This window comes from Bufo bufo, chromosome 2 (genome assembly GCF_905171765.1).
Source record: "Bufo bufo chromosome 2, aBufBuf1.1, whole genome shotgun sequence".
Lineage (NCBI taxonomy): Eukaryota > Metazoa > Chordata > Amphibia > Anura > Bufonidae > Bufo > Bufo bufo.
Window position 1 is genome coordinate 165,160,846 of NC_053390.1, and position 26,421 is coordinate 165,187,266.

The following is a 26,421-nucleotide window of genomic DNA, read 5'->3' on the forward strand; positions in this document are numbered from 1 at the left end:
CACTGCTGGCAAGTGGATGAGATCATATGAAATGTCATCAACACACTGCAAGAAAGACAGCAGAAATCTGGATTTTCCAGAGATTTAACCCTATGCATTGCAGACATTGACACAGCATGCCAATTTATGCAATGCTAGGGTGAAATCTCTTGAAAATCCACAGCAATATATATGTTACAAGTCCACAGCAGAATTTACTCTGTGGTATCATGGCAAAATCCACACTGGAAAACCCATCCTGTGTGGCAGTACCCTATGGTTCAGTCACACTTTCTGAATGTAGGAGAAACCTAAAAACCATAAAAACCGCAGCAAAAAATGCACCACGTTAATAAACCCTACTCCATTTTTACGGTCAGTATTTGCTTAGTATTGGTATTTGTAAGCCAAAACTCAACACAGAAGAGGCACAAATCTTTCCATTATAGTTTTTCTCTCTATGCTCCACTCTTAGATTTAGATTCCACTCTTAGATGCTATTTTGCAATTTTCGACTTCCCTTTTTGCGGTCAAGAATAGCCATTTTTAACACAGGGCGGGACATGCTTAACGGGAAAATGCGGGAAGCACGTGGCTGTATCTGTGTTTTGTGGATCTGCAGACCGCAAAACGGATAGTCCTGTGCCCTGACCTGTTTCCTTACAGTGATTTCAGATGCTTGGGATTCCGGACTGCAAGGCCACAGCATAATACAGGTGGATGGGTTCATGATGCTGCTGTGAACGTACCCTAACAATTCCATATTCTTTCGAATAACTTCATGGCTGAATTATCCATATGAGATCTGTACAGGATATTTACTAATTTTACTTTATTTTATATTTACTCACTAGAACCTGTAAAACATCAGCTATTAGGGCCCGTTAACATGGCAGAATTAGCTGTCTGAATTTTGCTGTGAACACCACGCCAAAAATACAGTGGCTGCGTGGTGGCCACCTCCTATTGTTTTTAATGGGAGAAAGTGCTGCAGATTGAAGACCAGCGGTTTAAAGCTGCGACATGTGCCTTCTTGGTGCGGCGTCTGGACACTGCTTGAAGCTGCGGCAGGTATTCGCTTGCAGTGTAGCGCCAATCATTGGAGCTAAGCCGCCGGCTGGTCAGCAGCATTCAAAGTAACAATTGCAATATCATCATATTTCTCATAACTGGATTAACAAATACAAGGAGAAGGGGTGTTCAGTATGGCGACTGTTTATTCAGGTCCAATAAATGCAGGACAAAAACAATACACAAAAGCCTTTCCCACACTGACGTTTCTTTAAGCTTTGGACACTTGATGGCTTTTTAAATAAAAATGCTGACCTCCTCTATAGACAACAGCAAAATAGTACAGCTACTTCAACACAGTCTGGTCTTCATATAAAAAAAACAGCTTTCCAAGGCAACAATATTAAAGCTCCTCAGCACCAGCGAGGTCTGAAACACAGAGTTCCCCAGTCTGCGGTCAGCCATGTGTTCCAGGCCCCCCCGGTCCGAGGAGGAGTACAAATGATACCACTGTCCCGTGTAACAGAGAGGTGCTTAAAGGGGACAGATGTCACCGCAAGTCCAGGACTAAGTGCTCTTCTTCTCATCACCAAGCAAGTTCACTGTGGCCCGCTTAGCTGGAAAAAACAAAAAACAGTCAATGCTGTAGAAGTTATTGAGAAAGACATTTCTCCCATAGAGAAGCACAAGTCCATAAGACAATCTCTCTATAGGGTATGGCGTTAGGCTTACCATGTTTAGGAGCCATGTCTGAAGGGAAAAATCTATGACAAAATGGCTGTCATTTTTGTATCTGTTTGACAGGTTAACATCTTGACTGCTTTTTGCTATATGGAATGTACTCTGCCACAAAAATAGGACTTTTTTTTAATCAGTAACCAAAAGCTGTCTAATAAATCATAAAGAGAACCTGTCACGTTGAACATGGTGTCTGAGCTGCAAGCAGTAGGTTATTAGCGCAGGAGGAGCTGAGCAGCCAGATACATAGTTTTATGGGAAATATTCAGTAAAACTTGTATTTTATTCATGTAAATGCCTGCGCTTTCTGTGCTCAGCCCAGTGGTTGGTCTAGTCAGTGACTGATCGCCCTCCCTGTATACAGAGATAGCAGTCAATCAGTGGGCAAGACTGATCACAGGATGAAAAAAAACACAACGTTATAATTAGTTATAGCAAATATCCAGATTTTTTTTATTTCACTATTTTTGCCTTATATCTGTATTTTTAAATAGGAAAAAAAAAAAATCAGTCACATGACCGCTTTAATTATACACAGCAATAGTCCTGTATTGCAGTGTATTATTGTGGGTCAGGATCAGGCCAGCTAATTGGCAAATGCTCATGAGAGCCATGAAAACCCATCGTTATCCAGCAATTGTGACACCGTGAAACTCCTTAGATGCTGCAGTTGCTAATGACTGTAGCATTTAAGGGGTTAAATGACCAAGATGAGACTTCATCGTAATCCTGGCCATTGCAACAGACTGACCAGGTCGAAACGTTGCATCACTTTGCTGTTTTTTTTTTATAAAACCACCATTGGATTTTCTACATTGGCGAGTGCTGCAGATTTTTTGCATTTATTTGACGTTGGGACCATTAGCCAAGATCCTCATCTGCTTGCATCACCTTTAAGGTATTTTTCATGGCTTTCTCAATTTTTTGGGGGGGCTCAGTAGTGCTGCCAAACCTCTGCGTATACCAGCTGAAAACATTGACACACAGTTATGTCATAATGCCGGAACAGGTTAAGCTATGTTCACACGCAGCCTATTTTTTTGGATGTTGTTGTATCGGTGGAGTAAACTGTACAATCTACACCAAATATTCACAACAAAAAACAAGGGAATTAGGTTTTACAAAACCTCATTCACATGTAGTGGGAGAATCTGCGGCAGATTCTAGGTGACCTTGTGTTGCAGTGACGCGGTAGCTTTATATGCCTCTATTTAGGGTCCATTCACACACCCGTGTGCGTTTTGCGGATCCACAAAACACGGACAGCAGCAATGTGCGTTCCGCATTTTGCGGACCGCACATTGCCGGCACTAAGAGAATATGCCTATTCTTGTCCGCTATTGCGGACAAGAATAGGACATGTTCTATTTTTTTCAGGATCGGAATGAATGGGTCCGCAATTCCGTTCCGCAAAATGCGGAATGGAATTGCGTATGTGTGAATGGAGCCTAAAGGTGGAGCTTGCTGCATCTCTGCAGACCACCACATTGCAGTAGTGCAGCTCTTTATTAGATCAGGAACTACAGACACCTTGATGTAAGCTTTAACCAACCCAGACTGGTTTGGGGGGGGGGGGGATATATGTAGGCTGCCAAATAGCACAATCTGCAAAATTGGACAAAATACCTTCTTTGCCGAAAGTGTCTACAGTCTCCGCAGCTTTGTCTTTAATGTCCTTCGCCAGGCGATCCACCTGTCCCTCATGTTTCAAGAAAAGGGGGCGGATAATTTTCTTGTAAAGCAGCTCAGCACCATTGGATGGGCTGGGAGACATACACCACAAGAGGAATCCACACTGCAATAATTACAGGAAAATATTACACCCTGCTACAACTTATTATAGTATTGGTTAGCACTCTAATCAGAGGGAACTTCTGAGCCCGGGTAGTGTGGTGGCCTGCACAACAAGATGTTCCAGAAGCCAATGGGACCATAACTAATATCTATTCAGTCTGTATGGTACACTACTACGGTGCAGGGTAAGACTGCATTCAGACAGCCGTATGACAGCGCTATGCAGGTGCTGTGTTTTATTGTAAGATTGGATCCTGTCAGAACAAAGCAGTGATACCTTGTCCAAAACCTGTCATGAATGGTTTCCTTGCATTGTTTTGAATCCAATCCAGCTCCTGGCTCTAAAAGAATGGCAGTCATACAGCGGTATGGTATCTGAAGGCAGCTTAGACTTGTTCATCACACCTTGTTTTTTTGCTTCCTTCTGAGGCATAGGTTAGAAGTGTGTGTATGTGTATATATGCCCAATGTGTAGTAAATATGAGATGCGGACGTAGGACTCATTTACATGGGCCTATACTATTCACTCCTCATCACTGCAGCTCATTAAAATCTCATTCACATGCATCAATCATCCCCTCTGTAGGAGGACATTGGCCATTACATTAAGGGCTCATGCACACAAACGTATTTTCTTTCCTAGTCCGTTCTGGACGCGATTCTGTGTGCATGCCGTTTCCGTATGTCCGTTCCACAAAAAAAAATTATATATAGAACATGTCCTATTATTGTCCGTATTACGGACAAAGATAGTACTGTTCTATTAGGGGCCAGCTGTCCCGTTCCGTAAAATATGGAATGCACACGGACGTCATCTGTATTTTTTGCAGACCGCAAAATACATAAGGTCGTGTGCATGAGACCCTTTATTCTCATACAGGTTTATTGTCGGCAGTACATCCCGGTTTACACAGGGCTATGCACAGCAGACAAGTGACCAACCAACTGTCAAATGAGCATTTTGCTGGTCATTTGATCGGTGGCACATGTACATTGAGGAATTATTGGGAATGAGCATTCATACAAAACTGATTAATTAGCCTGATAATGGGCCCTTAACTAATATATATATATATATATATATATATATATATATATATATATATATATATTTACTAGCAACCCTGCTGCATTAATGTACTAATGATTAGGAGAAAGGACTTCTAAACTGTGGCAGTTACAAAGCTTGCTGAAATCTGCCCCCTTCACTATCTTTTATGGTCCAGTCTGTATCATGTGTATCTAACCCTAAATCCTACACAATGTGCAATTGTATCTGTGATTTTGTAATGGTTTAAGTGCAATGTACCTGGTCTACCAGCTGATGGTGGCACTTCTGGCATAGCTGTGTTAGCTAGAATGGAGTCCTTCTTCCATTCTAGCCCCCCCCCCCCCTCTCTAGAGAGGGAGGAGTCGAGTTAGTTAGGAGTTAGTTGAGAGCAGCCCCTGCAAGGGGATGGCTGTGTTCCAGCCAGCAGAGCACTGTCTGCTTTGCTGGGCATAGAGCCCCAAGCTAACAGCCTCAGAAGCCAAGAGGAAAGGATAAAGATAGTCAGACAAAAGAGAGAAGTTGCCGCGGAAAGAAAAAGGAAAAGTTCCTATTTAAGCCAGCCAACATAGCAGAGCTGAAAGTGTTTGCTTGCCAGAACTTCATGCCAAAGCCTGCTGGTAACCAAGACATGGTTTGGAGACCGTTTTGATGAAGTAGTTACAGATTTACTTGAATAAACGTTCAATACAAGTCTGGACTCCATTCCTTTCTTCACCCACAACCCTATTTGCACTGCTTCAGACTACAACGCCTGGGGTTCCAGGATATCCAGGTAGGAGCACCGTGACAAGTGCTAAAGCCGCATCTAAGGGACACTATAGGCAGCCCTCATACCTTCCTGGCATTCAACATCACCTTCTACATAGGGGGACTTAGTCCCTCGTTGCTGAAATGCAACTGGTGTCACAAAAAAGGATGGAATATCTCTGGAGTGTCGGCAGCACCCCTACAGGAAAGGTAAGTATTTTAGTTCACTGGGGCTGTGCCTGGGCACTGACGGCTAGGAGGGGGAACTGATGGCACTGGGGGGGAGCAACTGCTGGCATTGGAGGGGGAGCTGGTGGCACTAATTGCATTAGAGGGGGAGCAACGGCACTGGGGAGGAGACTGATGGCAGGGGGGCTGATGAGTTTTTATAGAAAGATGACTAATATCCTTATATTAGTGGAAAGAGGGACAGAACTAACAGGAGATGTCTGATCACACAATACTATATTTACAACCAGACCTGCATTTAGAGAGGTCACATTATCACTACCTGAAGTGTATGTAAGGGAGTACATAAAATGTGAAAGATACTAATGGCTTACCACTTTGCAGTTGTTGGGACTGTAATTTCAGTAAAAATAACAGGTTTTGCTTAAAGGAGTTTTCCAAGATTTTTTTTTACTGATGACCTATCCTCTAGGTCAACAGTCTCTGATCAGTGGGGGTCTGACACACGAGACCCTTGCCGATCAGCTGTTAGAGAAGGCAGCAACGCTCCTCGGAGCACCACAGCCTTCTCAACTTTTTCTAGGCCAGAGATGACACTTTCATCAATCATTTGTGGCCTAGGAGCAGCTTAGCCTATTAAAGTGAATGGGGCTGAGCTGCAGAACAAGCACAGCCACCAGAGGTCACAATAACGCCTGTACAAGCGTCATAGACGACTGTTCAGGCCATTTTACTCCCTGGAAAAAGACTCGTGTATTATTACGCAGGGTCTTTTTCTAGTCAGGACTGCTGTATCAGAAGCTGCCAGGTCCGACACACATGAAGCCCTGCCCCTCACAGACATCCCTCTTACTAGGAGCAGCTCCAGAGTTTGGACTAAACACTACATTGTGGTTACAGGACCTGTGGTGATGTTACAGTCATGTGATCAGCCACATGTCTGGGAGGAGTTAGGGGAACACAGGGTCTGTGTAGGACTGTGCTGGTGGAGAATGCAGAGGTACTTTAGGTATGGAAGGTGTGTATAAAGCAGGGCTATGTCAATGTAACCAGTCTACTGTACAGTTTCCTGAGGGTAATGTGCACACAGTAGTTCTATCTGTGTAATGAACATGTAGCAGAGCTATGTGTGCAATGTGTATATAGTAAACTATATGTGTATTGCAGCGTCAGGGCAGCAGTGGTCTTATGTTTAGCCATCTGAACACGTGGTGTACTGGGCAGATGCAAACTGTATGGGGACAAGCAAGGCTGTTTAGCCCCCATTCGGTCTGCATTTTGTTGGTGGTTTTTAGGCCCACATTAAATATGCCATTAGCCAACAAATTAGTTTTCTCGTCTGTTGGCTGATTGGAATAAGGGCAATGATTGAGAACGCAGTTCCTTATGAATGCTTGTTCAGCTGAATACTAATCCATGTAAAAGGGCATTAAATCAGACAACTGATGTGTACAAAGACTGGTTTATCTAACTAAGAGGTCATGCCGAGCTGCTGGCTTACTAGGTGTACAATAAATACATATTTACCAAAGGGTTTCTGTGTGATCATAGCCACAAAGCTCTCCCCAAAAGCCTATTAAAGGGAACCTTTTAGGAGATATGGGGAGCATCTTTAGAACTTTAGCTGTGTATAAAAGGCTATATATGGTATTTACTGTAAAAAAAAGAAGGCTAGCCAATGCTATAAAGAGAGGTAGGTCTTTAATAAAGGTCCCTCACCTTCTATTCTTGTTTCTTTTGGCAGCCTTTTAGAAAGGTGCATAGACTGAACACTAGGTGCCTTTAATGTCTTGGTTTAGTGTCCCATTAATGACCGGTAACAGGAGGCCTTTGGCATAGTGTAGAATATATAGCTATTCGGCCACAGGAGTAATCCAGGAGCACGGATTCCGCTTCAGCCAGCGTGCACACAGAAACAGCTCCACCAGAAAATTATTTTTTGTCCTTGGTTTCTAACAGGAGGCTTTTACTTGACTGATCATTTACAATAACTAGCCCTCAGAAGAGCATTTAATGAAACGTGTGGGGGGCCAAATTAATAAAATAATTTGAAATGGAGGAAAAGTTCCTTGGAAAATAAAACAATTAAAGGAAGTAAATCATAAGATTTGTATGTAGGAAAGAAAGTAGCTCCTGAAGCTAAGGCAGTGTTCCTTAACAAAAAGTAATACACTGTTTTGGATCTAGAGAAATATATAGACCGTGTGAACCAGCAATAATAATTACCACACAGCGGTTATATACTACTCACAATGACAAACTAATCTACATTCACCCACCTTGATCATATAGTAGAAAGGAAACCAGGACAGGAAGATGTCTGTGAAAAACTCAATGATGGCTGAATACTCCATACACCACCCAGTAGGTCAGCCACTGAGTGTCGTCATCCTTGTTGGACTTTCAATGGCCTTGATTCTAAAGAGGAGCAAACATGGTCAGTGCTTGTGTCACAGTAGACAATCTACAGGTAAAATTAATTCGGAAGTTTTAGAGAACCATATGATAAGAGGAGGACATTTCAGAGCCAGAAAGTCCCAACTGGGTTTACCTCCAATTCCTCAAAGGGTTTAATGGGAGACTTTAAGCTGTCTCCTGTCCGCAGGATAATAAGCACACCGCCAATGTGAAAATCCACAGCAGGACTCTAAATCACCACAAATTCAATGTGAAGAGCTTTTGAAATCCCTATTCATATGTACTACACTGTAATTTGTGTGCGTGTTGGCTGCATTGAAAATCAGCACATCTGAACATGGCCTAAGAGCAATACTTACCGTAGGTCCTATTTTATAGGATTATACTATGTGCTCCCCAATGATGTGAATGACAAAAGGTGTCTCTACCACTACTAGATACACTCTTTCCTGGGGTGCTGATCAGCCACTAGAAATGGTATAATACATGACTACTTTATACGTGCGGCTTTTACAGTGTATTGTAGTCAGCACTACCCTCTCATCGGACTGGCCAAGAGGAATCTCATGGCTTATTTCAGCCAGATTGTAAGACTGCACATCTTTCCACAATTCCTGGCATCCAGGAAATCGTCAGTTCCTGTATTACATAACCGAATAAAATATCATTCCAGTGAAAAGGAGAATTGAGAGCGACTGTAATTCAATAGTGGATGTCTGACGAGCAACACAATTTTCATATTTCAGTGGACCATTGTGTACCGGATATTTAAAGACAGAGTTTGCATTCGTAAACACATTTTGCATGTGGAATCTTTTTGCACCAAACACCCTTGTAATATTCTCAGTTCAAAATAGGCATAATGTATGTAGTCCTGGAGCCATGTAGCTTTAATTGTATCTATGTAGAAGAGACCAACATTACTAGCAAGTTCTGCAAGCTAAGGCAGACTCAAAGTAGCTGCAGGGCTGCTACAAAATCACTTGCTGCATTTTCAAGTCCAAAAATGTAGTAACAATATTTTTGCGTAACCAAATAAAAAAATTATATATATATATATATATATATATATATATATTTTATTTATTAGGTAAAAAGACTGAAGAACTGAGCTACAGGACACTATCTGTTACATATTCTGGCTCCTGACCTAATTAACATAGTATACAGAATGCTCCCTCTAGTGGCTGCTGCAGGCAGAATGTTGTTTTACATCTATCTCTATACAACAGGACTGAAGGTTTATAATAAGGAAATCATAGAAATCCAAAATTGTAAAAATCCAGCACAGATGGAATAACAAAAAATTAGTGTAACGATAACTTTATTCTCTGGGTCACTACGATTACAGCAATACTGAGAGAAAGAAAAGTTTTTGCATCGACTTGTAGTTGCATTGGTATTATTATGTAGTACATAATACTTTTTGATTGCTTTTTATTCCCATTTTGTGGCAAATAAGCAAAAAAACAGAAATTATTTTTTTTTTTAATCAGGCATCCACCATACGGGATAAATGACATGATAATTGTATAGTGTGGGTCGTGATGGGATTTTATTTTTTGCTATAATTCCCAATAGAAAAAATTTATTTTTTTACTTAGGATTTTTTTTTTAAAGGGTTTCTGTCATGAGAAATAACGTTATGTAGCTGACTGACATTAGCGATGTGCTAATATCAGCAGTACATAACAGTGTGAAAAGCAACTGAAAAAAAGGTGACTTTTAAAAATACCTTTATTATTATTTCAAAAAGGGGTATTGGTATATATATACCACTTAGTGCAAGGAGACATGTGAGTACCTGAATTTCCTAAAAGGGAGTATTTGCACCCAGCAGGAAATCCACAGTAACAGGATAGAAAGAAAAAGGAGAACGGACCCAAGCTATTTGGTTTTTGCTGGGACTTTAATCCATTGTCCTCATGTACCTACAATAGGACAGCCCTACTCTGGTATTCGGCAAAACCATGTGTATCCGGCTTAGGAGCCAAGTATCATATTTTTATATCAGCCTTGTCTATCCTTGACTATATTGAGATCACCCCCTGATGAGCCTAACGAGTTCTAGGCGCAACGCGTTGGGGTCTCGTTTGTTCTATATTTGTAGAGTCTCAGTGGCACCCAATCCTTGGGATAACCACTGACCTCCTTTATGTGGATCGGAAGGGCTTCGGCGGGTACCCCACCTCTTCTGGACAATCGCAGATACCCTATACGTAGTTATCTTTCCCTTGTTAGGGTTCCCTTGATTAGGGATTAACAGGGACTGGATAGTAATAGGTTCGGGGACAGGGAACCTCCACCATCAGGGGGTCGCCCTGGGCTGAGCAGTCTAGGGGGCAAATTAGAGTGAGACATTTCTGCCCTTGCCCGGTCCATAAGACTCTGCTCCTCTCCCCCGTTCTGCTTTTCTTTCTATCCTGTTTACTGTGGATTTCCTGCTGGGGGCAAATACACCCCTTTAGGAATTTCAGGTACTCACATGTCTCCTTGCACTATAGTGGTATATATATACCAATACCCCTTTTTGATATTATAATAATAATAAAGGTATTTTTAAAAGTCACCTTTTTTCAGTTGCTTTTCTCTTTTGATACTCTGGTGACAGTAACATCCTAGTACTCATCTAAATGATTGTTAATGTATTACATAACAGTGTGCTTTATAACTCCCTGCCTGCTGCCATTCTCTTAAAATAAGCTAATGAGCCTCTAGGTGCTATTAGGGCGTTGCTTCAGCACCTAGAGGCTCGGTCTACACACCCTTTGGCACGCCCATGTACACTTGATTGACTTTCGAGTTCCCCTCATCGTCCTGTAAATTCCACGCCTGCGCCGCCTGTTTAGTATTCGGCGCAGTGAGTGAAGCCGGCAGCAGGAGCGCGTCCTTCACTCACTGCGCCGAATACTAAACGAGCGGCGCAGGCGTGGAATTTACAGGACGATGAGGAGAACTCGATAGTCAATCAAGTGTACATGGGCGTGCCAAAGGGTGTGTAGACCGAGCCTCTAGGTGCTGAAGCAACGCCCCAGTAGCACCTAGAGGCTCATTAGCATATTTTAAAAGTCTTTATTTTAAGAGAACGGCAGCAGGCAGGGAGTTATAAATCACACTGTTATGTTCTGCTGACATTAGCACATCGCTAATTATATATTTGTCTCACAAGTCTTTTGACTGCTTCTATAATACCCTGTACTGCTATTGCAGTGCAGATTATTACAGTATTAACAGTCAGTGCTATACGAAGTCACTAGAAGGCTGCACCAAAGAGGTGAAGCCTGAAGGGGATAAACTGTAGGCAGGCATGGGGCGTTAGTTACGCCCCAGGCTACCATGCCAAGACATCGTCGCCCCAGTGATCTCAATTGGGGGGTGCCGATGGGAGACAAAAGGCAGCTTCTTTCCTCTAAGGGCTCATTCAGACGGCCGTATGCTGTCCGCAAAAAAAAACCCAGATAGCATTCAGTAATTTTGCGGACCCATAGACTTCAATGGGGCCATGTCCTGATTTTCACGGACAAGTATAGGACATGTTTCATTTGTTTTGCAGAACCGTGGAATAGAAAAAGGGCCCCATAGAAGTGAATGGGTCAGCATCTAATCCGCAAAAAAACGGATCCGCATTTTTGCGGATAGCATACGGCCGTCTGAATGAGCCCTAAATCACTTAGATGCTAAAGTCACCATATTATACCAGCCTTTAGCCAAAAGAAGCCTGCTGTTCTTTCTCCTCATATCCCAACTGCCATACACACAGTCACAGACCTTATCAGCCAATAGAAGCTCGCAGGTCATTCAGTTTCGACATGCACACAGTTTTACACCAGGTTTCTATAAAAACCCAGCCATTTTTCTTCACTGCTGTAGGTCACCTTTAAAGGGGCAGGGCGCTGTGGATGACACTGTTAAGGGAGCAAAGTGCTGTGGGAGGTCACTGTTAAGGGAGCGGGTTATTATGGAAATCACTGTTAAAGAGACGGGGTACTGTGGAGGTCACTAATAAAGGGGGCGGCCGCTGTGGAGGTTACTGCTAAGGCGGAAGGCCACTGTTAAAAAGGGACAGGGCACTGTGGAGTCCACTGTCAGGCCCCTTTCACACGGGTGAGTATTCCGCGCGGATGCGATGCATGAGTTGAACGCATTGCACAGCACTGGATACCGTCCCATTCATTTCTATGGGGCTGTTCACATGAGCGGTGATTTTCACGCATCACTTGGTGCGTTGCGTGAAAATCGCAGCATGCTCTATATTCTGCGTTTTTCACGCAACGCAGGCCCCATAGAAGTAAATGGGGTTGCGTGAAAATCGCAAGCAACCGCAAGCAAGTGCGGATGCGGTGCGATTTTCACGCACGGTTGCTAGAGACGATCGGGATGGAGACACGATCATTATTATTTTCCCTTATAACAACATGGTTATAAGGGAAAATAATAGCATTCTGAATACAGAATGCATAGTAAAATAGCGCTGGAGGGGTAAAAAAAAAAAAAAAAAAAAAAAATTTAACTCACCTTAGTCCACTTGATCGCGATGCCGGCATCTCCTTCTGTCTCCTTTGCTGAACAGGACCTGTGGTGACGTCACTCCGGTCATCACATAATCCATCACATGATCTTTTACCATGGTGATGGATCATGTGATGACCGGATGTGACGTCACACAGGTCCTTTACCTGTAATGAATGCTCACCACAGGTCCTGTTCAGCAAAGGAGACAGAAGGAGATGCCGGGCTGCGCGATCAAGTGGACTAAGGTGAGTTAAATTAATTTTTTCTTTTTTTTTTAACCCCTCCAGCGCTATTTTACTACTGTATTCAGAATGCTATTATTTTCCCTTATAACTATGTTATAAGGGGAAATAATACAATCTACAGAACACCGATCCCAAGCCCGAACTTCTGTGAAGAAGTTCGGGTTTGGGTACCAAACATGCGCGATTTTTCTCACGCGAGTGCAAAACGCATTACAATGTTTTGCACTCGCGAGGAAAAATCGCGGGTGTTCCCGTAACGCCCGTATGAAAGAGGCCTTTAAGGGGCAGCTGCTGTGGTGATCACTGTTAAGGCAGCAGGGTACTGAGAGGTCACTGTTAAGGGACCGGTGTACTGTGGAAGTCACCATTAAAGGGGCAGGATGCTGTAAAGGTCACTGTACATGATGGAGAACACTGTGATGGACACCACATTTTAAATAAAAAATTTGAATTTTCATTCAATTTTTGCTTATAATCATCACTGTTTGCTGCAAAGTTGTATGAAGGTGGCTGTGTGCAGTTATATTTTTATACATGGTATGCTGTTCTCTTCAGAAAGTATAGATTTCCGTAGCATTAAAGCCCTCTGCCATCTACAGTTTACATTTTTATTTTGTTAGTCAAATGTTTTATTAGTTATCAAGAATAATAAAATTTGAAAAACTGATAAGGAACACAAAGAAATCCATAACGCATTTGTGGATGACGGACAAATATTTGATGGCCTCTGATATTTTAGAGCACACCCTCTTTAGGCCTGTGGTGTGCATGAACTCTGCACATGTTGACATTTTACTTTTAGCAGGCGTGGTGCATATAACGTTCACCCACTAAAATCAACGTTTTATGAAAAAACTACATTTGGACACAAAATTGCATTCAGGAGTCATTGTATAAAGTGCTTAGTGATATTTTGACATGTGCAAGGTATCTACTTTTAGACAATATATGGTTATTGGGGGTTAGATTTCATAATTTAGGTTTTATTTGTAAATGTCAAAACTGCAAAAAATGCCCTGGCTACCAGAGGTGCAAAATGTCCGAATACTCTTGGCAGCAAAAAGGTTAACTACACAGAAACATGAGGGATAATCTAAACTGACATTTACAGATTGAGAATGTCAGGTCTCAAGTTTAATGGATTTAGGGTGTAATGTACTCAACTGCAGATCAAACAGCTTTTGGGCTATTATAACAAATTGTTACTACCAGTAATTAAATTAAAAGGAACTGCCAGCACAGCCCCGAGCAAACAATTTTACAATCATCAAAAAGTTGAATGTGTCAGCTTCTGCTTCATACTATCCAGTATGCAGTTCTGTCCCAGTTGCATCCCCTAACCCCTCACCCTGGAGACACGGTCCCCAAGAAATGCACGCGGCATAAATTCTAGTCAAAACATCATCTTCCTGTAGCAGCCAATTTTGGTACAGACTCGTTTTTTTAATTTCCGTTGACATAGCCATTCACTGTACGGTGACAATGACAAGTTTATTGTGTGGGTCAATACAATTGCAGTGATGTAAATTTCATTAAAGAGGGCCTGTCACCTCTCCTGACGTCTGTTTTACTACATATTGCACTGTCCATGAAATAAAAATCTGAAATAACAGTTTTATATGCCAGTAACGCTATTGTTGCGCCATTCCTCTACTATTAGTCTGACACTGTGCAATCAGCGCCGTCAGTGACAGACTATCCAGGGATAAACCCCCAGAAGAAGCTACGACGAAACACTTGTTGTTGGGCCGGGGACCTTTAGTCTGTATGGCTACTTTCCATGATGTGGCATTTTGCATTCAAATGTATAGATATGTGACTTGAGGTTTCTGCACTACCCCCCAGTAGTTGTGTATTACTATGTATTATACTTCTGATTTACAGGTGTTTTGTAAATTATTACCTGTATAGCGTTGATGGATTATATTATATACATACAGGAACAGACTAGGAACTTAAAGTGGCCCGAGGGGGGGGGGGAAGAAACTAAACGTGGCCCTATGTTGTAGAAAGGGGGGGGGGGGTCCAAAATGACAGAAGGTGGAGAAACACAAATAGGCAGGGTCATCAATACCATAGCACAAAATACTGCCCCATCAGAACCATACAGTATACCACTGAGCACAATATATTGCTCAAACAGCTATGGGATGGCCATCAATAGCTGCCATTTTCCCTCCTCCTCCCCTCTGACCAACACCAGTATCGGGCCCATTTTTGGTTTTGCGTTTTCATTTTTTCCTCCATATATATATATATATATATATATATATATATATATATATATATATATATATATATATATATACATACACACACACACACACACACAACACACAGTACAGTGGGGGGGAATTTCCCAGCTTAGAGTCCCTGCTCTGACTCCATATATGGATGTGTTATGGTCACTATGCTTGGGGGACACCCTGTGTAAACAAGTATAATTTTAGACTCTAATGTAGATGGTTGTGAGTTCGAATCCTCACAGAAACATTTCAAAAATAAAGACAAGAACCTTAACCACTGGGCTATAGAGCTACCATGAGGTACCATGCGCAGCCACCGCTCCCATTCATTTCTATGGGGCTGACGGAAATAGCCAAGCCAGCTCCGCTCTCCTTGTAGGTGCGGGTCCCAGAGGTGGGATCCGCACCTATCAGACAATGGGCATTCATAGAGTCTAAATAAAACTTAAATACACAGGACTCACTTAATAATTTTCTTTTTTTTCTTTTCATCGCGATATTCTGACCCTCATAACTTTTTTATAGTTATGTCTACGGAGTTGTATGGGGGCTCAATTTTTGTGGGATGATCTGTCATTTTTGACAACACCATTTGGGGTGTGTATGACTTGATCGACTTGGGCGATAAAGTGATTAAAAAAACGCGAATCAGCTTTTTGTTTTTAAATGTTTTTCTGTTACGCCATTCACCATATGGGCTAACTTTTTTAATATTTTAATAGTATAGGCTTTTTCGCAATGCGGCGATGCCCATAATGCTTTTTTTTATATTTTGGGGAATGGAGATGATTTTCATTTAAAAATTTTTTTTTATATTTCAAAACTTTTTTTTTTACTTTTTGTGGACCACAACTTACAATCTTTAGATGTAAATTTCTCCATTCGTCTGTATAGAAGTCACTATATCACAGTTCAGTGCTGCCACCTAGTGGCCTAAACTGGGATATACTAACAATGAGCCTGAAGCCTAGTACAGGCTGTGGCTTATTTATAGAACATGGTGCTTTTCCCGATCTCCGCTGGGGGGAAAGCGCGCCTGAAAAGGAATCCCACACTTCCGGTTTTTAACACTCTCAGATGCTGTAAGTGAGTGGGAACTCATTGCTGTGAGGGGAAGGGGGCATGGGACGTATTCTGGGGCCATAAGGGTGAAGAACGGTTGCATTTTGGGGGGCATAACAGGTGTTGGATAACCCTTTTAATCATTAAGATCCCGGAGGTTTATTCATTTTTGCATTTTTATTTTTCTTCCCCATCTTCCTTGACCCATAACTTTTTTATTTTTCCGTTCACATATCCATTTGAGGGCTTATTTTTTGTGGTACAAGTTGTACATTAATATGGCATACAATGTAGTGGGAAGCAAGCAAAAAATTCCAAATGGGGTGGAATTGAAAAAACAAAACAAAAAATAATAATTCCTCCACCGTTTTACGGGTTTTATTCCTACGGTGTTCCCTTTGTGGCAAAACTGACCTGTGCCCTCCATTCTCTGGGTCAGTAGGAATAAAACAGGGGAGGAGCCAGGGCAGGTGGTGGGATGGGCCAGGGTGGGCAGTGGGCACAGTTAGAGGGGCCCAAAGATTTCTATGTACGCCCCTGTATCCATACCTGTACACGCACACTTATTTGGCTCTCACTTTTCAGTGTGAGATTTGCTGCTGTTTTAGTTTTCCTACTAAGGTATATTTTTATAGTACCTTTTGCACTGTGTTCTCTATAGGGGACAATGATCTAAAATCAGAGGCATACAGAGTTACAGTAAGGCCATGTACAAAACCTAGCAGCAATGCTGCAGTGTGCATGAGGCTTACGATTTACATATTAAACAAGTACTAGTAGAAAAACTGGTTTGGGATGTGCAAGATTCATGTTCACCTCAGGAGAAAAGAAAACCAACACACCTTTAACTCCTGGATTCCTAGGACAAGTCTGATATTACTGTATTGTTATACCCTTGGCGTATGGATGTATACGTGGGCACATTTCCTTTGTGCCCTTCTCTTCTATCATGACTCAGAAGACATCCTGCCACAAATAGGCAGCACTTTCTGCACATGACTTGGAGGCAACATTTCATAATGTAATTGCCACTACTGTAACAGTCATAGTAATAGTAGTTCTGTAAGATCCTTCACATGAACGAGCCCCAATAAAAATACACACACAACCTAAAAATGTTACAATAAAAAAGATCCAATATACACCAAGGTTACAGCATAATGTTTTCATACAAGTATAATATACAGAAAACATACAGTAACCAGACAGGCGCATAATATGACATCCACACGCATCACACACCGATTCATATGGCCATACCCTCAAAGTCATAGCTGCTAGCTACGTGCGGCAGAGGTCTGCTAACGAGGATCTGTGGTGTCTAGCAGCACGTTATAGAGGAGTGAGCAGATCGATATATCGTTTTATAGGAAAAGATTCTGTAAAACTTGTAATTTATTAATTTATATCCCTGCTCATAGAGATGGCTGTTATCACTGATAGGACGTCTCCTGGGCTTCAAATCCCAGAATGAGCAGGAATAGAAGTGAATAAAATACAAGTTATACTGAATCCTTTCCCACAAAACTATATACCAATCTGCTCAGCCCCTCCCGCTCTACGACATGTAGCCTGCAGATTACACTGCATTTTCATGGTGACAGGATCCCTTTAATCCTTGCCGTCTGTCTCTACACCGCTCCTGTCACTGCTCTGTAGTCACATGTGTAAATGTCGCCAATATACTGGCTCAAGTACACAGGGATCAAAGAAACTACATGTAAACAGAAAAAAAAAAATCTGATGTGGTAGTTCCAGGAAGTTGATATCTCATGCCAGTGTCCTGTGGTCAACTACACGCCAGCTTATTATGGCGGAGGTGGTTATATATGCAGCAGAACTCTGAATGACTGTAGTGTTAGGAGACTCGGCCGGGTCTTTTAAATGAATGGTTTTGATCGGATTCAGTGGACAAGATATTGTAGAAGCAGTGAGATCACTCCAGCAAAGAGCAGGAAATTTACCCCAAAAACATGGGGTAACAGCTTTACTGCTAACCTTTAGGGGCTTAGGGTATAAACATATCATTAGTAATAAGGGATAGCCATCCTTTGTTGGAACCATACAGAACTGATCAGGACTGCTGGCTGATAGTTATATACACGTAGGACTAAGGGCCCATTTACACCGGCAGACAATCTAACCTTCATTTCGATTTTAGCAGTCATTGTCAGCCTGGTCAGACGGATCATGGTTCTTCACTGTAGTTTGCATCACTATCAGCAGCACATCACCTGTATACATGGGGCATGTGCCGAACACAAAGGGCGATTTACATGTCCACATAAAGATACGATCAATGAGGAACATTTGCTCATTTGTCAGTTGATAAGCAGACATTTTTACATGTGACAATGGTTAGGAAACAAATGAACAAGAATGCTCCCATTCACTGACAAATCTAGCTAGCGGCAGGTGTAATAGTGTCTAGCTAGCGGCAGGTGTAATAGTGTCTAGTTAGCGGCAGGTGTAATAGTGTCTAGCTAGCGGCAGGTGTAATAGTGTCTAGCTAGCGGCAGGTGTAATAGTGTCTAGCTAGCGGCAGGTGTAATGGTGTCTAGCTAGCGGCAGGTGTAATGGTGTCTAGCTAGCGGCAGGTGTAATGGTGTCTAGCTAGCGGCAGGAGTGATGGTGTCTAGCTAGCGGCAGGAGTGATGGTGTCTAGCTAGCGGCAGGTGTAATAGTGTCTAGCTAGCAGCAGGTGTAATAGTTGTATATTAGGAAGTTCATAGCTTCAGGACATGAAACTGGACAACAAAATATGTGCATATTTACAGTTATGTGTTAAAAGGGAATGTGTTATGGGAACATCCCCTGTTCATAAGCCCCATTGGGGCTTATGGACGTCATACAGAGAGAGATCCTCTGCTCTGGACCGCCCCGCTCAAACCATTATATAGCCCCTTCTGGACTGTAATACTACTTTTTCATCCACAGCTGGGAAACATCAATCTGGCTGAGACTTGGGCAAAATCAGCTGCCTGGATCTGTAAAGAATAAGGAGACTTTTGTATTACTTACCAGTAAAGTCTCTTTCTCGCTCTTCCTTGGGGGACACAGGAAACCATGGGTATAGCTCTGCTCCCTAGGAGGCGTGACACTAAGTGAAATCTGTAAGCCCCTCCTCCATCAGCTATACCCTTCAGCCTGGAGAGAGAGACTGCCAGTTGCGTGTCCAAGTAGTGAAAGATAACCACCAACCGGAAAAAAGAACTGTCAAGCCCCAACGGGGCAACCAAGCCGGAACCACAACTGTAAACCCAAATGAAGGGCGGGTGCTGTGTCCCCCAAGGAAGAGCGAGAAAGAGACTTTACTGGTAAGTAATACAAAAGTCTCCTTTTCTCGCCCATATTCCTTGGGGGACACAGGAAACCATGGGACGTTCCAGAGCAGTCCCAGAAGGGAGGGACCAGAACAAACTAGACCAACACCAGAGGCATCAATCAACTGCCGCCTGCAACACCAGACGGCCTAAAGCAGCGTCAGCCGACGCATGAGTATGCACCCTGTAGAACTTGGTGAAGGTGTGCAAGGAGGACCAAGTGGCCGCCTTGCAAATCTGCTCCGTAGAAGCCCGATTCCTCTGAGCCCAGGAAGCCCCGACCGCTCTAGTGGAGTGAGCGGTAACACCAAGGGGCGGAACCTGCCCTTGGCGAGATAAGCCTCAGTAACAGCCATCTTGACAAAACGGGCGATAGCAACTTTGGACGCCGCCATCCCTCTGTGCGACCCCTCCGGAACCACAAAGAGCGAGTCAGTACGCCTGAAAGGGCTGGTTACCTCCAGGTAAACCTTGAGCGCCCTGACAACGTCCAGGCGATGAAGCTTCCTCTCCCGAGGGTGGGAAGGGGAAGGACACAAAGAGGGGAGAACGATGTCCTCGTTCAGATGAAAGGCGGAGACCACCTTAGGAAGGAAGGAAGGGACCGGACGAAGAACCACCTAGTCCTGGTGGAACACTAGGAAAGGTTCCAGACAGGAGAGTGCAGCCAATTCGGACACCCTCCGAAGAGAGGTGACGGCTACAAGGAAAATAACCTTGCAGGACAGAAGTCGCAAGGAAACCGTCCGCAGAGGCTCGAAAGGAGAAGCCTGGAGCGCTGAGAGAACCAGGTTCAGGTCCCAGGGCGGTACCGGAGGGCGGTACGGGGGAACCGTGTGAGCCACGCCCTGAAGGAAGGTCTTGACAGGACCAAGGGGGGCCAGTGGGCGCTGAAACAAAATGGACAGCGCAGACACCTGACCCTTCAAAGAACCAAGACCCAGACCTTGGGCAAGTCCGCTCTGCAGGAAGGACAAAGCGGTGGGGAGAGAAAAGCGGAACGGAGGAATCCCCAGATCGGCACAGAACCCCAAATAGGTCCTCCAGGTCCTATAATAGATCCTAGAAGAGGACGGCTTACGGGCGCGGATCATGGTGCGGACGACGTCCGCAGAAAAACCCCTACGTGTCAGGACGGTGGTCTCAACAACCACGCCATCAAACGTAGGGACCTTAAACGCGGGTGGAAGATCGGTCCCTGAGAGAGAAGATCTTCCCTGGCGGGCAGCGGCCAGGGCGCGTCTGCCAGGAGCAGCATGAGGTCGGCATACCAAGACCGGCGGGGCCAGTCCGGAGCGACCAGAATCACCGAGACGCCTTCCGCCGCGATCTTCCGAAGGACCTTGGGCAGGAGTGGGATGGGAGGGAATATGTATGGACGCGCGAAGCCTCGCCAAGGAAGAACGAGGGCGTCGGCTCCGCAAGCTCCCGGATCCCTGGCCCTGGACAGATAGGCGGGGACCTTGTGATTGAACTTGGAGGCCATGAGGTCCACGTCCGGTATGCCCCAACGAAGGCAAATGGCCTCGAACACCTCCGGGTGAAGAGACCACTCGCCGGGGTCGACGGTGGTGCGACTGAGGAAGTCCGCCGCCCAATTGTCCACCGCTGGAATAAAAATTGCAGATAGAGCCGGGACGTGGGCTTCCGCCCAACGGAGAATGCTGGTGACCTCCCGCATCGCTGCAGCACTGCGAGTGCCCCCCTGGTGGTTTATGTACGTTGGTGGTTTATGTACGTTGTCCGATTGCACACGAACTGGATGACCCTTCAGCAGATGAGTCCAGTGTCGCAGAGACAGAAGGGCCGCTCTCAGCTCCAGGACATTGATCGAGAGTTTGGACTCCGATGGAGACCAAATGCCCTGGACGGATCGGGGAGGAAACACGCCTCCCCAGCCCAAGAGACTGGCATCGGTTGTAACCACCAACCAGTTGAGCGGCAGAAAGGACCTGCCCAGAAGAGGGGACTGTAACCACCAGCGGAGAGATGACCGCACCGGAGGCGATAGATGGAAGGGATGATCCAGAGACTCCGGCGATTTGTCCCAGGAGGAGAGGATCGCCCGTTGGAGAGGGCGGGAGTGAAACTGCGCAAATGGGATCGCCTCGAAGCAGGCAACCATCTGCCCCAAGACCCGCATGCAGAAGCGGAAGGACGGTCGACGGTGGAGAAGGAGACCCCGAATCGCCCGACGGAGGGTCAGTCGTTTTTCCGAGGGAAGACGTACCTCCGCCGCTCCCGTGTCTAAAAGCATTCCCAGGAAGACCAGTTGTCTGGAGGGGGGGGGGAAGGGAGGACTTGGGGAAGTTGATGACCCAACCGAACCTCGCCAGGGTCTCTAGAGTGAGATCCACGCTGGCAACCGCTTGAGAAAGGGACGGAGCTTTGATGAGGATATCGTCCAAGTACGGTAGCAGAAAAACACCCCTGGAGCGGAGTGAGGCCAAAACCGGGGCCAGGACCTTGGTGAACACCCGGGGGGCTGTTGCCAGCCCAAAGGGAAGGGCGACAAATTGGAAGTGAAGGTTCCCCACGGCGAATCGGAGGAAGCGATGGTGACACCGGGCTACCGGAACATGGAGGTAGGCATCCTGTATATCGATGGAAGACATGAAATCTCCCCGCTCCAGGGAAGCCACCGCGGAACGGAGGGACTCCATCCGAAACCGTCGAAGGAGGAGAAAACGGTTGAGCCTTTTGAGGTCCAAAATGGGCCGCACCGAACCTCCCTTCTTGGGAACTACAAAGAGGTTCGAATAGAACCCTTGGAACCTTTCCTCTAGAGGAACGGGGGTAATCACCCCCCTGTCCAGTAAGGCTTGAACAGCAGCGGAGAACGCAGCCGCGCTTTTCGTGTCCCGCGGCGGGCGGGAGCGAAAGAACCGATCTGGAGGGAAGGACGCGAATTCGATTTTGTATCCGGAAGACACAATTTCGAGAGCCCAGGCGTCGGAGACGTGAGCCATCCAGACGTGGGTGGGGGCGCACCTTCAGGCAGAGGACTGCTTTGCTGCGGGTGTGCGGGCAGCCTGCGGCCTGCGCCAGGAGGGCTGCGCCCGAAAAAAACGGCTTCCTACGCTTATCCTGGGGAGGGGCCGAAGCGGCAGCTGCGGGGGGAGCCCCAGAGGTCCTGCGGGAGGACCGAAAACGAGACGCACCAGGGCGTCCGCGGGGGGCGCCCCTGGCTTGGGGTTGAGGAAGATGGGTGCTTTTACCACCCGTGGCCTCCGAAATAAGCTCGTCTAGGCGGACCCCGAAAAGGCGGGAACCCGCAAAAGGTAGCCCCGCCAAGGAACGTTTGGAGGCAGCGTCCGCTTTCCAAACCTTCAGCCAGAGTTCCCTCCTGACGGAAACTGCCAGGGCGGAGGAGCGTGCTATAAGGGCTCCCGCATCAAGGGAGGCCTCACAAACAAAATTCCCGGCCCGAATAATAAGCTGGGCCAAGGAACGTAGGTCCTGGATGGGGACGTCCGAGTCCAACTCCTGTTCCAGCTGCACACCCCAAGCAGAGATTGCTTTACCTGCCCAGGCAGAGGCAAAAACCGGTCTGAGGGCAGAACCGGAGGCAGCAAAAATGCCCTTGGAAAGGGTCTCCATGCGACGGTCCTCCGCTGACTGAAGAGAGGACCCGTCGGGAACAGGGATGGCCGTGTTCTTTGACAGACGGGCCACAGGGGGGTCCACCTTGGGTGGGGACGACCAGGTGGCCACGACATCGGCTGGAAAAGGATAGCAAATATCCAGCTTCTTGGGGTTGACAAAACGGGCGTCCGGGCGAGCCCAAGCCTTAGACACCACGGAGGAGAAATCAGAGTGGATTGGAAAGACTTTTGAGGCCTGCCTGGGTCTGCTAAAGGAGACGCTAGCTGCGTCAGAGCTAGGGGGGTCATCTTGCACCTTAAAGGTGTCACGAATATATCAGAGATGAGTTGACCCATCGCTGAGGCTAGCTTGGACGGCAGGGCCGAGTCCATTTCCAAATCCGAAGCCGCCAATTCACCTTCAGAGGGCGAATCCTTTGGAGAGGAGAGGCCCGTCTGAGTGTGCACGCGTGGCGGGGAGAGGGAGGCATCCGAGGAGGAGGCTCGCTCTACTCTAAAACGCTTCTGAGAGTGCCTAGCTCGGGAAGGGTCACTAAGAGAGGGTGAACCCGCCGCAGCGGCGGAAGCGGTGGACCCGGAGGGCGCGACAGTAAGAGTGGCGTCCTGCGGGGTAGGCGGCCTGTCTATTAGGCGGCCCACGACATGGGTGAGGCTTTCCACGGCCTGGGACAGGGATCTAGCCCAGTCAGGCGGGTCAGAGGAAACAGGGAGCGACACAGCGGGCGACTGAGGCTGCGGTGGAGCTCGGCATGCAGGACAGTGCGGATCAGACTGCCCCCGGGGAAAGGGTTCCCTACAAGCGGTACAGGCATGGTACCAAGGCTTGGCGGCTGCAGAAGGGTCTGACATGGTGGAAAAAAAGTTGCACTTAAAGTGGGAGACCCCAGGGAAAAAACTGAGCGGGGATTACACCCAAGCAGCAGTACTGGTGGCACGGAGGGGGTTAACAGTCCTACCAGACCCGCGGACAGTGCAAGCGGCAGCAGCAAGGGCAGCAGACTGAAGGAGGCTGTGGAGGAGTGGCAGCAGGCACGGAGATGAAGAGCTTCAGGATCGGACGGCAGAGAGGATTCCACGCAGCACTAGAGATGTGGAGCCCGACGAAACAGGAAGTAGCGGAGCGCATGTAGGAAGCTCCGCCCCCCCCCTGCCGCGCTGAAGGAGAAGGCAGAGCCGCGCGCGCGCGGCAAAATGATTTAACCCCCGAGGAAGATGAAGTGCCGGCCAAGATAAAATGGCGCCGTTCGCGCCAAGTAAGCGGCCCCCGCCGCGCCTGGATGTGGCAGACGGCCTCCTGCCCACAGCCGTCCCCCTGATGCCCTGCCGCTAGAGAAGACCGAAGTCCCCCCCAAATGATGCCCGGTAAAGTTGCCGGTCCAGTTATGCCCATGTGGGGGGGGGGGGGGGGGGGGGTTGGTCGATGATGGAAAAAACGCTTGCCTTCAAGCGTAGACGTAGCAGCGGTGGGAGGGAGAGAAGGGGAGGCTGGAGCAGCCACTCTCACCATCCGCTGTCTTCACCCTCAATCCATCCAGCAGGGTCGCCCCTTCAGCTACTGGCACCGCAGTGGCAGGAAGCCGGGGGAGGGACTTGGCGTGCGGGCGACCCTTGAGCTGGCGGGACGCAGGGGAGCGAGGCTGCCCTGGTCCACCTTGTCTTCTGTGGGGGAGGCGGCAGTGCGGCATTACCGGCACTGGCGCAACTCAACCCCGGGAGAAACAGAGGGGTCTAGTGCGCCTCTGTTGTCCCTGCAAGTAGAAAAAAAACCGAATTAAAAACAACAAATAACGCAAAAAATAAAAAATTTTTAGGAAAGCAACCCTGCCTAAGCAGGGGGTGTCTTGCCTCCTTGGACACTAAGCAAAAACTGGCAGTCTCTCTCTCCAGGCTGAAGGGTATAGCTGATGGAAGAGGGGCTTACAGCTTTCACTTAGTGTCACGCCTCCTAGGGAGCAGAGCTATACCCATGGTTTCCTGTGTCCCCCAAGGAATATGGGCGAGAAAACTACTTTAAATTTCCGCCAGTTAGGTTAAAGGGGTAGTCTCACTTCAGCAGATAGCATTTATTATGCTAATACAAGGCACTTACTAATGTACTGTGATTGTCCATATTGCCTACTTTGATGGCTGGATTTATTTTTCCATGGTTATGATCACCCTGCAATCCAGCAGCGGTGGTTGTGCTTGCACACTATAGAAAAAAAGCACCGGCCTATGTGAGCTCCCATGGTCCCAGCCACCAGAGACGCCGGCACTTTTTCCTATAATGTGCAAGCACGGCCACCACTGCTGGATTACAGCGTGGCTGTATACATGGAAAAAAGCAGGGTATAATGTGATGGAAAAATGAATCCAGCCAGCAAAGGAAGCAATATGGATAATCACAAAACATTAGCAATTGGCTTGTAGTAACATCCTCTACATGATAAATGCCATTTACTGAAGGGACACAACCCCTTTAAATTCACCTCTATGACAGAGCTTTTGGCAGGAGCCTCCATTGATGATTCTAGCAAAAAAGCAGGCAATATTCTGTTCATCAAAATGATGGAAAAGTACATTTTTTTTGTTTTTCTGTACCCATAGACACCAAATGGCGCATCAGCACACGTTTGACAGTTACTCCATTCAGACTTCTGAACATGGCTGAGCGGTGTGGAGGAGCAGGGGCTTGGGGTTACCATTCTTATAATCCCAGCAATTATCCATTTATCACTTGCAGGAAAGAATAGGTGATCTCTTGGCTTTGCTGAATGACAGAAGCTCACAAGGGGGAGGCTACAGGCATGACTGGGCAAAACTTGTGACAGTCTTACGACTGCTAATGAACAAATCTGATATTGACAGTTCAGTCAGCTGAGAGAATAGAAACTGCTGAGAAGTGCACAGATATGTGTAATGTGGTAACCGATCATCTCAGCAGATGACTGACACATGAGCACACACCTTTACATGGACCAGTTATGGGGAATTAATGTTTGTGTCCAGATATTTGGATAAAAAGGGCCAGATTTCTCTCACAAAAAATTAAATAAAAAAATTTATATTATAAAATATATACTATATATATTATATAAAAATAAAACATGTCAGTTCAAATGCAATAAAATCCAGCACTTTATGGAAACTAGAACTGTGAGGAACCATGTGAATTCAAACTGTGACGAAAGCAGAAGAGGGTCAGACGACGTACATACGAGATTAGAGACTCCACATTGTGCTCTATGCAAACACAGGGCCCTAGGAGCACTAGTTCTGACTAACCTCCATTCTTCCAGAACCAAACATCAGGTAGTGAAATAGGCTCTAAAACAAATGTACATAAGTTTCTGTCAAGCACGGTCAACCCTATTAGGGTCCATTCACATGTCCGTTTTTTCTTTCCTGATCTGTTCCGTTTTTTCAGGAACAGATCTGGACCCATTCATTTTCAATGGGTCCTGGAAAAAATCAGACATTGAGCTGTCCGTTTTTTTCCAGGACCCATTGAAAATGAATGGG

The 26,421-nt window shown here is 45.9% G+C and overlaps 1 protein-coding gene across 1 annotated transcript in view; it reads right to left on the reverse strand.

The window, feature by feature from the left end:
• Positions 1-1,178: 1,178 nt before the first annotated feature.
• REEP5 (receptor accessory protein 5) overlaps positions 1,179-26,421 on the reverse strand; it is a 40,296-nt gene continuing 15,053 nt past the window's right edge. Inside the window, 5 exon segments of the mRNA XM_040421629.1 lie at positions 1,179-1,607; positions 3,355-3,523; positions 7,789-7,848; positions 7,850-7,905; positions 7,908-7,927. Coding sequence (XP_040277563.1) covers positions 1,558-1,607; positions 3,355-3,523; positions 7,789-7,848; positions 7,850-7,905; positions 7,908-7,927 — 355 coding nt within the window. The 3' untranslated portion in view covers positions 1,179-1,557.